Genomic DNA, 15,890 nt, shown 5'->3' on the forward strand with positions numbered 1-15,890 from the left:
CCGTGCCTGTGAAGCTAGGCGATCACCAGGGAAATGTATGGGAAAATTCGGCCTTAAAACTTTACACACATTTTTACTATTTAGCGTATAAAAAATTACTATTAATATGTTACTATAAAATTGCTGGACATTTTATCTATCCAACGACATATTAACTGTTATGTTTCGTTCAGTAGTATAGTAGCTATTAGCGTTTGAAATATTTCATTCAAACGTTACACTTCTATTTTTCGTTTTTACAAAGTGCTACCCAGTCCCAGTATAGTAAACAAAGACGTAGTCCTACGTCAAAAAACAATGTAGAATGTTTGTTTTGGGCCGTATTCAATACGGCCCGCGATATGTGCGTTGCTGACAGTTGCAGTTGAAAGGGATAGGGTTACCAGTCCCCGGGTTCTAGTTAGCACGAGCCCAAGTTAATTTATGTGTTCGTTATTAGGTGAAAGGGAAATAGAGAATGGTATAGGTGAAAGGGAAATAGAGAACGACGTTTTGGTCAGATGAATAAAACATTTTTTGTAGTGCTTTCAACGAGTATTAGCAGTGTTTTTGTATTTAGCCCCGAAAAATACTCAATTCGTGTGTTAAAAACAAATCAAATGTAATGTAAAATAGTATGTTTTATCTAAGTTTATCTTTCTGCACATGAGTGCGAATGTGAAACAATACTATGTAAATTTGAATATCTCTCATTTGCTTTTCCAAAATGTATTGTTAAATGTTTGTTCATAACAACTATTATTAAAACCAATGTAAGCGTTTGTCGATATTATATTTAAATATTAAATCTGCATTTTGGTTTCTGAATGCTTTTTATTTTAATTTTAAAAGTTTTAGTATCAGTAAGTAGAGCTGTAACTAGCAATCATAAAAGAAGTCAGGCCTATATTCAGGGAGCAGCCAACCCTTATTCTTCTCCACCTCTTTTGTACAAACTACAAATAATTGCTTGTCGTTGCTTTGAAGTTGAGTTCGTAAGTAATCCATTGCCTGTGCTTCCTGTAAAATTTCTATATTTAAACAATAACTTAATTCGCGTTTGACTCTACTTACATCGCCGATCACCAGAGGAGCATCGAGTTTCGAATCTAAGTTCCAATATTCTCCTTCTATTTTCTTCAAAGCAATCCAGTGTCTCCTTTGCAACGGTAATCTGACAATTCCTATTTTGTAATTTGACGGCACATTCAGTATAAACCCAATTATTTTAGATGTGTCAATGCAGGAAGGATTTCTACATATAAAGATAAAGATTAATAAAAATTATGTTAGATTGTATGCAAATAAACGAAACAGACAGATAACTGATATGCGATTATTAGCTCAGCTCAATTTAGAAGTACGAGAAATGAGAATGTCACGAAAAGTCGTCACGTTTTGCTCGTTTATAACTCAGCAGTGTTTCAATGGATTTTAAAGATATTTGCATCAATCAGAAATTTCTATACATTAATTGATAGAGTTATAAGCGTAAATATTATGGCGTTGTCATGAACAAATCATATGGCATGTAAGCACACTTTTGATTCCCATGCCCGGTATGACAATTTTAAATACCTGCGATTTCGTTTATTTAGAATCTAGAAAAAGGGACAGACTTTTTTCCTTCCAACTAGAAATACTAAGAGCAACAGCTTACGAAAAGTGGCAGTACTTGCTGCGGAGCAAAATGCTGTAGCAGTGTGACTTGATTGTTTTCAACATTATCCGCGTCTGTTTTGTTTATATTAACTTTCTACCGTAGAGAGATATATCTTTTTTGACTTAATTACTGTGAAGTGCATTGCCAAACTTCGTACGGACTGTGTCTGAGTATAATATTCAAGATGCGTGACAATAGCATAAGTAGATTGCTAATCAAACATATTTATACAGTGAGCGTGTTTGATTGGCTACCTTTTGACAATTATCGCTGCTCCGTTTGGCTCCCAAGATGGCTGCTTCCGTGTATCTGTCATACTTTGAGTATTTCTAGTTCCAACCAGGGGTGTGAAATTGTCAAAATATTGCGGACTAAACTTTAGAGATGGTCGGGTTTCATATTTTCCAAGCCCGAACCCGACCCGGGCCCGAAAATTTTTTTGCTGTCAAACCCGGACCCGACCCGAATCCGAATTTTTCTTTTCTGTCAAACCCGAGCCCGACCCGAACCCGAAATTTTATTTTCAGTCAAACCCGAACCCGACCCGGATTTATTTTTTCGTTAATCCCGAACCCGACCCGAACCCGATTTTTTTTTCGGCCAAACCGAAACCCAATCCGAACCCGAATTATTATATTATGCTAAATTTGATCCCGCCCTGAACTTGAATTTTATATTAATTGTCATAAAACTCCAACGGGGTAACAAACTGACAGCTCCCATATATAAAAAACTCTTGTAATATATAACTTGAGAGGATTAAAAAACGCAGTGGAAACAGGAACTATAACGTATATTGAACTGATCATGTAGAGAGTTAACAATTGAATTGAATAAATTTTTGTTAGGTTTGCATGACTGCCACTAAGGGCGAATAAGTGTTGCCTGATTTAGATAAAGTATTGCCGCTACTCAGAGAAAGCAGGGTTGATGCTTGCTATAATCCGATATAAGCTCGAATTCGATTACGCCAATAAAAACGTACCTCGAAATGCTGGTTCCTGGTTCCGCTACTAACCTTTGAGTGTGGTGTATAACTCGAAATGATAACATTGCATGAATTTTCATGCAATACGCGTGAAAATTTTCTCTTCAGTATACTACTTAGAAACTTTTACTTTTCGCGGGAATTTTTTCTCTTAATTTTTCTATGAAACCTGTAAAAAGCGAAAAGAAAAGTTAACATGAAAAATTATTTTGAAATGCTTGGATCTTGTTTCATTATGTTATACCGGTATCTAATATCCGAAAGCTAGTTCTTCGTCTAAAGCACTAGCACCTTAGCTTAAAGGTAGCAAACATAAAAGGGATTGAATTTAACATTAAACATACCGAATTCATTCTACGAATATTTTTCGCGAAAAGACCGGAAATCCCGCGATTATCAATAGATTAGCGTTGATATTTTTCTCGATAAAAAAAGAAATAGTAGAGGACCAAACTTTGCATTATGTTTTAAATATATTTTCTAATAAAAGTAGCTAAACAGAATTGTGTTATAACGCCGTGAAAATGAACCAAAAAAGCAATGGGTCAAATGACCCCTTCACGCACGGTATGTTTAGTGTTAAAGACAGCTAAACTTACAACTATTCCGAGGCACGAAACTTTTTGGAAATCGGAATAGAAACCAATAATTTATGATAGCAGACAAATCTAGTCTTCTGTCAGTCCACCCAATCACTAGTTTGGGCGCAGTTATGACATGATCCAACTAACGAATTCTGGAACATATAACTTTTGGTCTAAACTCGATCTAAAACTGAAAACACTAAATCGTCTAAAAAGCAATCAGTCCAGTGTAGCTGATATCTGAGTCATACTAAATATCATTAAAGTACTGCTTATTTCATTATGTTAAAATAATACTTTTACACATTGGCGGAACTAGCGCTCATTTCTAGGGGGGGGGGGCTATAGCCCCGGAATTTTTTTTTTAACGTTTTATTGGTCGGCCAAGTCAATTTTTCTAGGGGGGCTAAATCTCTCCTAAGGGGGGCTCTAGTTCCGCCAATGCTTTTACAAGAACTGAATGTGGATATGGTTCGGTCTCTCATTACCCAAACCCGAAACCCGGACTTATTTTTTCGCTAAACCCGAACCCGACCCGAACCCGAATATTTTTTTTCGGCCAAACCCGAACCCGACACCTGGTAAAAGTGTCAAACCCGAACTCGACGGGTTCGGGTTTTTCTCGGGTTTCGGGGCTGAAAACCCGAGACCCGACCATCTCTTATACACAGGAACCGTCATGCTAAACAGCGAACTGGCGATTGCTTCCCAGCTGGCGTTATTGAAAGCATTCCCCTCCTCCAAGGTGACCACCGCACAGTAGCAATTTCCTCTTCTTTGTTGTTTTTGTGAATTTTCCGTAGCATCCACTACCGGGTATGAAATGGGGAAGGCAAATGAAGAGCGTCCAATATAGCTCTAGCCATCCCAAGCGCCTCCACGTGGCCATATCTGGTAACGCTCTATTGAGTAGCCAAGCTAGGAGGTGCGATGCTGGGTGGTTCCCGGCTGCTTGGTCTCAAAACCGCGGTTTTGGGCAGACGGCGGAGCTGCACGGCCTAGCTAATAGGTAAGCCTAATAAGTTATTTAATTATTATTTTTTTCGTTTTAGCTTACACGCTATGTCCGAAGGTATTTATTATTTAACTTACATGCACCTCAGATTTCTCTTCACAGGATATTAGTATTAATCAAAACAATTAATTTAGAGAAGGACTTAAAATATTCTATCTTGGGTTTTTTGAAAAATTCAATTTTCAAGGTTATTTCGGGGTCATCCCCTCTCAAGTAATCATATCCGTTGTATTCGACCACCTCCGATTTCAACCAAATTTGGTATAACTGCTCATTCCGACCCCACTTTTATTTTCCCAAAGTTTTGTACGGATTAATCATTCCCCCTGGTTAAGATGGTTAAGGTGGGCGCGTGAATGCCCCCTAGAAAATAAATCTTTGCTGGCGGTATGTGCCGAGAACCAACGGAGTAGCGTAGAACGGATTTCAAGGATGATTTTGATGCTTTAGATCAATAACTAAATAGTTACGTAGCGGTTTTTGAAAATTCGAAAAATTAACAAATGGCGGCAATTTTTTCTAACAGTGTTTTTTCGTCAAAAATCGCCAATTTAAAGCTCGTAAAAAATAGAAAAATTGAGATATCAAAAAACGGTTACGTAACAATTTAGATAATTCATTTTTACACGCTGAAAAAAAATTCAGCCAATTCGGGCCACTAGCTAAAGAAACATGGTTTTGGGGGAAACGCGTTCAAAGTTTCCTACAGCAATGGACTTCCCTTGACGTGACTCCATAACATTTGCCTTAAGTTTTCAACAAGATCAAATATCAAAAGTTCCTTTTGGCATGACATTTCTGAAGATATAAGCGTCTCGAAAATGCAAAAAAATAAAATTTAATTTTCTGGGCTTTAATTAGACTGAGTGGCGACCGTTCTTAGGTCTCTTTATCCTCGGCATAGTAGCATCGCACGCTCGTGTTAATACTGCTGTCAACCCTTCCGTACTTAGGTTCGAAGGAATGCTTTGAACCCTGAGCGCTTCAACAAATACACCCTTGTTAAAGCACGCCGTTTTCCACCTCCGCTCGATTACCTGTCCCCCATATGATTCCATCTGCGTCCCGTTCCCAATTCGATACCGAATCGCTTGGTGGTCACTGTGGGTATATTCCTCGCAAACTCTCCAGTTCGTAATCCCTGCCGCACCAGGGCTGCAGAAGGTGACATCGATGATGGACTCCCGGTCTTCCCTACGGTATGTGCTAGTAGTGCTTTCGTTCGCTATAACTACATTTAGCTTTACTAGGGCCTCTAGCAGACTGCGATCCCTTGGATTGGTGAGGCGGCTTCCTCACTCAACTGCCCAGGCGTTGAAGTCATCGGCGATTACAACTGGTCTCCGATCGATCAGCTGATCCAGCATCTGGTTAAACCGCTCTACCGTATATCGTGGAGGCGCGTAGCAACTGCAGATGAAAACACCGTTAATCCTAGTGATCACGAAGCTTTCTTCTGCAGAATAGACTACTTCTTGTAGAGGATATCTTCCCACCGTCCACATTGCCGCCGTTTTCGCCTTGTCCGCTGCCTAATTCCCATCACCGGATGGGATGCGATATGGCTCCGAGATAATAGCTATATCACTCATTGCTTCCACCATGGACTGCAAGAGTAGTTGTTGTGCCGTATCGCAGTGATTCAGGTTTATTTGCGTTACCTGCACTGTGATCTAGCAGCCGCCGCCTGTTTAGAGGCCGCACATCCCAGGCCTCACGGCTGTCACGTGGTTATTGCCTTCTTCATTTTAACAGATCAGGTATTTCGGTGGCTTCCTACAGTCATGAGCTTTATGACCATCTTCACCGCATCTTCTGCATAATTTGCTCCTATCAGGTCCTTCACAATTTCTTGCAATGTGGCCGAACTCTTGGCTCCTAAAGCATACTTCCGGTTGCTTTGAGATACTCAACGGACATCCCGACTAGCCCACTTTGATTTTTCCAGTCTCCAGTGCCTTGTTGGCTGCTTCAATAGGAAGTTTTATTGAAGCTACTTCCATTCCATGAGGTCCCTTTCTCATGTGGATGGTCATTCGTACATCCCATTACGGGTGCGTCTAGTTTACTGCACATTTGCATCTAGCTCCTTGAGTTCCGGCTTTGTCCGCATGGCGCGCAGAACCTCTTCGTACAAGTCACCGTTTGCTTTGACTATTAGCGCTTCGCCTTTATTCCTCCCATTAATGAACTTACGATTATTGGGTCTACTTCTGTTACTCTTTTCGATATCCTTTATTCCCGAAGACTTACCACGCAGCGTGGCTGTCTTCTTCGATGACCTCTTCAGTAGTCAGCTGTGTGCTAGTGCCCGACGTATCCTTGGGTTGCTTGGAGCCTTCTGGTCTTGCGTCTCCTGGCGAAGGTCTTGGCCTCTTCAGCGTGGAGAGAGATCCGGATTCTGCCCCCTGGGGATCTCCTTTCACCTTTCCTTTCACTGCCGCCCGGTTCGCTATCTGTAATGCTTCGTTAGCGTTTTCCATTCCTTTTTAAGTCGTTTCCACTCTCGTTCGCAGGCTCCGCTGTTCCTAATCTTATCGCCAGTTCCTTGATCTCCTTGTTCACTGGTGTTTGTCCTTGACAAAACCGTCTTGGCCCGTTTGTTGGCCTCCTCCAGCTTCGATCTGCCGTACGGCAGCCCTTGTTGCATGGCCTGCGGATTGCTTTTACCAGTGCCCAGTACATGCTGTCCTCCTTGGGGATTCTCGCTCCTTTGGGCATTTGATATAACATCATCGATCCGAGTTGGCGAACGCAGCAAATTCGCGCTTCGAGCGAACGGGTCTTCTCTGCTTTTTCTCCTGCTTGTTGTGGTGTTTGTGGATCTATTTTCATGCTGTTGGGTCCCAAATCTAGGTCGCTATCTCCGCGCGCGCGTTTGTGTGTGTGTGTGTGTGTGTGTATGTGTGTGTGTGTGTGTGTGTTTGTATTTGTGTATAAATGTATGAGCAATTCCAGCTCAACTAGCAAATCAAAATCAAATTTTTGATTGGAATGACATTTTCCTAACTTATTGGATACCACGCAAGAACTCATTTTCCACTAATTTTGATTTTTTTCGTTTTTTTTCGTCAAGAATAATATTTCAAAAAGGCGTATTTAGAAATGAGATTACTTTTTTTCATAACATCATATATTGAAAACCACTTATTTGACCAAAATGGCGTCAAAGGAATAGTTATAGGAAATTAAATGTATTTTTAGAGAAAAAAATGCACTGAAAGAAAAAACTTTTCAAAACCATGATAAAAATTATAAAATGTCAATTATCTCAAAACCATCCCCTCCGATTTGCATATTTTTTTTAAAGATAGCTTAAATTATGCCTTAAAATCTGGGGAAAGCTATCGATGGAATTCGAATTTTTTTTTAATTTTTGGAAATTTCAAAAATATCCAAATTTTGCAGTTTTTGGTAAAACTCAAACAAAATCAAATTTTACGCATCATTTTGAACAAAGAATTTTAAGAAGCACTAGTTATAAAAGTGGGTGTTCTAATCTCTGCAGCATTTCTAGTATTATACAGTCAACTTTCGTTAATTGCAATAAGCGCTTAGCCCATTTAGTGAAACACTTTCGTTAAGGCCATTGCAAATAATTTTAAGTTTTTGTCACCCCCCCCTTGGAAATTGGCTTGAACAATAGGGGGGCAAAACAAAAATTTGAAAGGAAAGGGGAAAGGAGATCCCCAGGGGGCAGAATCCGGATCTCTCTCCACGCTGAAGAGGCCAAGACCTTCGCCAGGAGACGCAAGACCAGAAGGCTCCAAGAAACCCAAGGATACGTCGGGCACTAGCACACAGCTGACTACTGAAGAGGTCATCGAAGAATTTCCGAAAATCGGCCGAAAATTTTTCTTTCGTTTTTGTCTTTTTTCGTAGATTTTTGCATGGTAAATAATAACGTATATATTAAAAGCAAGAATAGATTTGGTTTTCATGTTTAAACTTTAAGTAAAAATGCCTAAAATCATTATTATTTTTTGCTTAATTAAAAAAATCTCTTTGTTTTTTTTCGCCCCCCCCCCCCCCCTTCAGTGGCCCAACACCGGAAGGACAAAAACTTTATAAAATATTTGTAATGATCTAATTGGGCTGATCTGTAGAAACCGAGAAATACATCGATTGTTTTGGTGGAAATCGTCGCAGAATGATTTATAAAAATATATACCCTTATAAAACACGGAATCAAAGTGAAACTTAATCTTTTTGTTGTTGAAATTTTTTTCTAGATTGTTTAACAAGTAAAAAGTAGAATTTCATACGACAATGTTAACATATGTAACGCCCCTGTATATAGAAAGTATATAGAAGAAGGTAACAAAAATTGAACTCAGTTAATTAATATGTAATCATTACAAATTCATTATGTCAGATTCACGTAAAGAATACATATGACCCAAAATACAGAACAGAATGTTAAAGAAATGAAGAAGAAAAAAATAACTAAGCGAATGTAAATATTTCCAAATAGTATCAGTAGCAAAGACATATATCGTCGCGGTGGTTCCCTATTTTTGCCTGCGCTAGCAGCTGCTCGCAATCTCCTTCTGAGATGTCTCGCAGCTCTGTAAGGGGGGGGGGAGATGTAACGCCCCTGCCCAGACTTAAGTCCCGGAAGATATTAACCGCGGTAGTCTTTCACTTATAACATTGACCTAGTTTGTCATTTTTGCTTAAAGTTACCAAAACGCGCACGGTCGCGTTTATTATTATTCTTTTCGCAACATAGGCAGTGCAAGTATTTTTGTTTGTCAATAGCGAGCCACCGCACATACATTTCCTGTATGTTACGTAGACGTTAGGGCTGCACGATAGGTGTAAAATTATCTAATAAAAATGAGTCGAAAGTTGCCGGTCCGCCCGTCTGGTCGATTAGGTGAAGTTAAACACAAGTTTCTTTTCTTTTATCATTGAAGAAATCCGTGGGGTAGCGCGGGCTACCCTACACATACATCGGCATTTTTAACTGATTAACCGTGATGCTAAAAATAGGAGGGTGAATCTTAAAAATGATCAGATAACGATATGATGCAACTGTATTCCAATTAATTTAAATATTTTCTATAAATTGTTATCTGCATTTCAAATAGTGCATTCAAGGGCCCCACGGAAGAAAAAATACACTGTCAGAAATTACGTTTGAATTCGTTTTAGATGGGCTATAGACCAATTAACGGGAGCCCGATTAAAACGTAGCCCACTTAAAGATAGCCCAACAAACGAAAGTTGACTGTCTATAGACGTCACTTCCCCTTAGAATTCGATCACACAAATTATTTCAGTGGCTACTTCCACTCTTCCAAACAGTCAACGGTCGACTCGTAACCTAATCTCACTCCTTTCGCGCTAAACCGCTTAACCAAACCGCGAACACAAAAAATCAAATTGACGTTATTAAGTTGTATGTTCTTAATATATGAGCTAAAGTTAGGAAGGAAGTTTTTTAGTTTAGCTTATGTATCAAGTAATTTAATTTACCTTCGTTTGTCAAACCAAACAGCTTCACACCCCTTCATGTGTAAAGCAGTGATGATAACATTTATATCGTAATTTCCAAGCCCAAGAATTGATCTAAAAATAAAATAAATATTTATGTCGTGAGCAGAGAAGATTTTTACCAGATAACAATAGCAATAGCACCAGTCATAGCTCGAGTATAAAAAAATCGAAAATTTCGAAGATAGACGGAGGGTTTCGCATAGAAATAAAAAGACAGTGATATGCGGTAACTCACACTACAAAGCAATTCCACGCGAAATAGGTAAATGACAAAATTTGAACTTTTCTGATTTGGATGAAATTTTATCTATTTGTGGCACAAAGCTCTCTATTGATGAGGAAAACGTGCTGCTTAAGCCACAAGTACTGATACGTGTATGACAGGAGGAAACATGCACCTTCCACAGATTTTGGTACCATTTTGATTCAAGACTCATTTTTAAAAAGAACGTATTTATTTTCATGGGTGTTATGTTTGAAAACCCGTATGTGGAAAACTATCGATTGCTCAAAACTTATGTCTAAGACTAAGGTTTAAAATTTTAACAAGAATACGTTGACAACCACAGAATTAGCTTCGAGATACGATCTAGTCTAACAAACCAGTCGTATGTTCGAATCTGTTAGCTAGAGTTAGTAGGATCGTTGGACTAAACCCGTATTTTCCTATACATTAACCGTTATGTGTGCGACGAAACAAACACCTTTAGCAGGGCGACAAGGGTACCCGGGTACCAAAATTGATATTGTTATAACATCAATAATTTTAAACCGATTTTGATGAAATAGGTGTCATTTGATTCGTTAATTTATCTAGCTCTGAATTCTTTGGCTATTTGGCCATTAAAAGACATACGGGGCCCGAAAATCCGGAATTCCGACAGACTGTCCGCTGTGAGCTAGAGAACTGATTGTATTGCAGGAAAATCAGTCATGCGGATATAAAAACTCTAAAAATTCATACAATGAACTATTTCATATAATGAGATGAATCAGGTTGGTCATTCCGGAGTAGGTTCCTGTGGGGTCATGGGTGGCCAGTCTAGAATTGGAGGTAAAACCTAGCAATATGGGTATCAAAGTTCTTGGAATTAGTTCGGTAGGTGATATTTTTTACATTACATTCTGGCCATCAGTTCAAAACATCTAAAAGATCCGCCAAACCAATTATAATATTGGATTAGGCACCCAACTGGCCATCTGTAACCCTACAGGAACTCAATTTTGGAATGGCCAATGCGATCTAAAGTCACCAATTTATATAATAAGATGAAAAAAGGGTCCACAATGTCAAGTTCAAAACTAATAGCTTTACTGAAGGCTGATATTCTTTCAAAACAAGCGGCTTCCCTAGTTTTACCGGACGTTGCTCCGTAACATGTCATTTGATTGCCAAATGCTTTATCTAATCAAAACTAGATAAATGTACGAATCAAATGCCACTGGTTTCGTCCAAATCGGTTCAAGATAGCCAAAGTTATGAACATAGCAAATCATGGGTACCCGGGTACCCTTGTCGTCCTCCTACGTAATAAAAAAATTTAAGGGCCTCTCATTGCTAATCCCCTTTATGGATATGCACCAAAAAAACCTCAATTACTTAAGATCAACGAGTTTTACGAATGCAAAATTTCAAAAACGTATGTTTTAAATTGAATGAGTTATAACTATTTTAAAACTGAAAAGGTACCCGGTACTTAAGGTACTTAAGATCAACGTACCGGTTAAGATTAAGTACCTGAAAAGGTACTTAAGATCAACGAGTTTTACGAAAGCAAAATTTCAAAAACGTATGTTTTAAATTGAATGAGTTATGACTATTTTAAAACTGAAAAGGTACCCGGGTACCCTGTTGCACATATAACGGTTAACAGCTTAGACCAACCTCGTATTTTTAGTCTTGGTCTTGAAATGAGTTAATATTTTTTTTGAAGCGGTAGTTCTTTTACAATTGACGAAGGGACGGTAGAAGAAAGTAATGAAATTTTAGTCAATGAGAAAGAGCGGAGAGGTAAGGGGGGGTGAGGGTTATTAGTAGCTACGCGGAACAAGTAGTCACTCCTACCTTTTGTCCAGGTGCATGGGTTGAACCAAGCTATGATCCGAGATTATAACCGGATTCGAACCCACAACACCAGCCAGGGCATGTGGTTCGCTGGTATTAATGCACCTTTGAACCATAGAGGCGCTGGACAAAAGGAGACTGCACAACCTTCTTATTAAGCGCGCGACGTATCTTCAAACTCCACCTGGGTTGTGTTATTAATAGACACAAATTGTGCCTCTTCGTCGATCTATTGTAATCGAACCTCCGAGATGATTCGCGGCTAACACGCTAACGGACAAACAACGTCACGTGCAGTGCCCTATACACACTCATGCATGATCAAAAATCGCATCAAATTGTTGTCATCGATACTCAATCACCGTTCAACTCACACATCCATCACCTTTTATACGCTCACTCAGAGAGACCAAGCGTGCGTGCATCATTTGATGCACCAAATTGAATATGTGCTGAACTGATTGCGATCATGCCTACTCCGTTTTTTCACTCTCTGACCCTAACGAAGCGAACCAAACGTTTGCCACTGAGCGAATCTGATCCGATTTTATTTTGCTTTTCATCTTCTCAATCGTTCATAAACCGAAAATGATTGCAATCATCATTTGAATCAGCTATAATTTTGCTCCATTAAGTTATGTAACTTCTGAATAAGTTACATAACTTATTGAGTGTTTGAATATTTGAAACATATGGAGAATAATAACAATATATTTTAATAGCAGAAGCGTGAATACCACTGAAACTTAAAACTGAACGATCAGTGAGCGTAAGTGAACAAAGTTCAAACCGATTCCCATCGCTTACTTTCGTCTTGCTATTGTATCGGTTCTGATCCAATCACTATTTTTTCATATCCCATTTGAATCATTTCTCTTTCGTGACCGGTTCGGGCACAGCTAAGAGCGAGAGTGAATCAACACAGTTCTTGATCACTGCTGAGCATTTGCGGTAGTAATCTTTTTGCCTTCAACAACTTATGATCGTAAATCAGCGATGCTCACTTGGGTGAATGGCTTTTTCCATCCTTGTAAGTCGCAAGTGCCTGTACAGTTTCGTCGTCCCGCGAGTAAAACGAGTTAGGTTAAAACTTCTCAATTCGATGGTTCGATTACAATCAGGCGTTCAATTTATCTTTTCAAATGCGCGATATTCAATGAATTTTGTCTACTACGACTAATAACCTAGCAAAAGAGAAACGAGAATGTTTTATACGTACAGGGGTTAGACAAAATGATCGGGACAGGCAAAATTTTGATGAAATTCAAACGGCCATAACTTTAACAAAATTGAACCTTTTTAGATGAAACGAATTGCATTCGACGGGGAAATTTTCCTAGTTTTCCAAAAATACTTCAAAATTTGCAATAGTCAGTGGACACCGGAGATATTCCGGGTTGTTTGGGGGTATGTCAAAAACTTATTTTTTGAATCGCCTGTATCTTTTTCTGTCATGGAAATTTATTAATTTTCATATTTTATCCCAAAACTAGATTTCATTTCCAGTCGATTGGTCGAACAAGAACGGAAATCCGACGAGAAACAAACGAGATATGGCCATTTTAGTGAAATCGGTTCTGGAAATGTTGCCAGTAATGTCTTACCTTTATGACCATTTTAAAACATGACCAAAACCATTCCAATATGGATGTCAAACTTCAAAAATTTACGAGGGTTGAAAATCCTGTAGTTTGACACCGATATTGTCATGATTTCGAATATTTCCTGAAACGACCACTTCCGCCGGCGTACCTAGAACCTGCTACAGGGTTGCCATGGCACGCTGCGAACCTGGAAATGCTTCCAGTGTCAATGGCTCATAAAACCTTAACGTTTGATGCTTATATTGACATGGTTTGCGTCATGTCCTAAACTGGCCAGAGCAATAGATGTTACTAGTGGTGATTTTACGAAAATGGCCGTAACTTGGCTGTTTCTCGTGGGATTTCCGTTCTTTTTCGACCAATGGACTGGAAATGAAATCTAGTTTTGGGATAAAATATGAATATGAATAATTTTCCATGACAGAAAAAGATACAAGTGATGAAAAAAATCAATTTTTGACATACCCTCAGATAACCCGGAATATCTCCGTTGTCCGCTGACTACTGCGAATCTTGAAATATTTTTGAAAAACTAGAAAGATTTCCCCGTTGAATGCAATTGGTTTCATCTAAAAATGTCCAATTTTATGGATGTTATGGGCGTTTCAATTTCATCAAAATTTTGCCAGTCCCGAACATTTTGTCTAACCCATGTATGTATTGCCATATTTTCCTTTATCTCTAGAAACACGCGATCATGATTTGTTTATTTTTAATTTTTCGTACCACTAGTATATCCCCGCTTTGTTGTGAGAGGATAAAGCAGTATCAGCCGTCTTTCAGCGACGAACATACACAGGTTACTATAGAATTTACCAAGTAACCAGCCAACAAGAGAGAGACTTATTAAAAAAATCAAATTTATGTATTTGGGTATCACCATGGTTTTAATATATACCTAGTATTGCACAGAGGTGGGCACCGCTAATCAGCTAACCGCTAAGTGTAGTCTGTTCGCTAGGTTTTAAAGGTGTCTAGCGCTTTCATTAGTGTTGGAGACGTGGACAACCCTAACATCGTTACGGCCGCTGAAGCTCTCTGGTCACAGTGACAGCTGTCACTAGTTGATGCTCGCTAGTGCTGAATATATATTAGTACTCCAGTTCCGTTTTACGAATAATGAGACACATTTGTACCACGTCAACGTCTAATAAAATTAAGTTTTAATTTGTTAATGTACGGGTCGTGTTTTATATTCTTATCGGTCACCTCCGAACGCGAACCGTAACAGTGGCGACGAGTAGTGAAACGAGGAATTTACTCATCAACCAAAATTCCCTCACTCACGCGGACGATTAAGCGGGTTCATCAATACATAACCCCAACCAGCGTCCTATAATGCAGCAGAATGGTGCAATTCCACCCGGACAGCCATCTCCAGATGCACCGTTTGCCCAGTTCTTCCAGCAAATGATGCAGCAGCAGCAGATCTTCATGCAACAGCAACAGCAGCAGCTAATGCACCAGCAGCAGGAATTCTTTAGGAGCGTTATGTCGTCGATACAGGTCCAGGTCCCATCAAACCCGGAAATAATTCTCGATTCACTGGCGAATAACATAAAAGAATTCCACTACTGTCCTGAGGAAAACATCACTTTCACTGCCTGGTATGCTCGTTATGATGATCTTTTTGAAAAAGATGCCGCACGACTAGATGATGAAGCAAAAGTGCGTTTGCTTATGCGGAAAATGGGAACGGCGGAACATGAACGATACATCAGCTTCATTCTGCCGAAAGCTCCGAAAGATTTACCATTCACAGCGACAGTCAAAAAGCTGAAATCGCTGTTCGGGGCTGGTGAATCTGTCATCAGCAAGCGCTATCGTTGTCTTCAAATAGCGAAGCAACCGTCGGAAGATTTTGTCACATATGCATGCCGATTAAACAAAAACTGCGTCGAATTTGAGCTCAGCAAACTCACGGAGGAGCAGTTCAAGTGTCTCATGTTTGTGTGCGGGCTTAAGTCGGAAGAAGATAGTGAAGTGCGTACGCGACTTCTTTCCAAGATTGAGGAGCGTAACGACATGACCTTAGAGCATCTTTCGGAAGACTGCCAACGGTTGCTGAGTTTAAAGCGGGATACGGCCATGATAGAATCGACACCGACGGCATCAATTCAGTACGTCGGTCGAAAGCAGCAGCTCTCAAATCGTCCGCCAAAACCTCCTGACAACAATTCCCGAAACGAGGACATACCAGCTTCGCCGTGTTGGAATTGCGGCGCAATGCACTTCGTTAAAGACTGCAGCTACAAGAGTCACAAGTGCAAAGATTGCGGGATCATCGGGCACCGTGAAGGTTATTGTTTCAATACAAAACGAAATCGGAAAACAACATCCCGTAAACACCAGCAGCCAGGGAAGTACAAAACAAAAACAGTTAGTCTTTCAGTAAATTCAGTAAGGAATAAGCGCCGGTACGTACAATCGCAGCTTAATGGTGTGAAAGTGCGGCTACAGTTGGACACTGGGTCCGATATCAGCATCGTT

The 15,890-nt window shown here is 39.6% G+C and overlaps 1 protein-coding gene across 3 annotated transcripts in view; it reads right to left on the bottom strand.

The window, feature by feature from the left end:
• Positions 1 to 692: 692 nt before the first annotated feature.
• LOC128738565 (josephin-like protein) overlaps positions 693 to 15,890 on the bottom strand; it is a 49,481-nt gene continuing 34,283 nt past the window's right edge. The window contains exons 4-6 of one of the 3 annotated variants that reach the window (XM_053833801.1): positions 9,711 to 9,803; positions 1,054 to 1,234; positions 693 to 999 (exon numbers count right to left, since the gene is read on the bottom strand). In XM_053833801.1, the coding sequence (XP_053689776.1) occupies positions 859 to 999; positions 1,054 to 1,234; positions 9,711 to 9,803 (415 nt within the window). In that variant the 3' untranslated portion in view covers positions 693 to 858. Of the gene's footprint in view, positions 1,011 to 1,053; positions 1,235 to 9,710; positions 9,804 to 15,890 lie in introns of all 3 variants that reach the window. The other 2 variants (XM_053833802.1, XM_053833803.1) reach the window with 2 other exon arrangements.

Source organism: Sabethes cyaneus, chromosome 2, assembly GCF_943734655.1.
Source record: "Sabethes cyaneus chromosome 2, idSabCyanKW18_F2, whole genome shotgun sequence".
Taxonomy (NCBI): Eukaryota; Metazoa; Arthropoda; class Insecta; order Diptera; family Culicidae; genus Sabethes; species Sabethes cyaneus.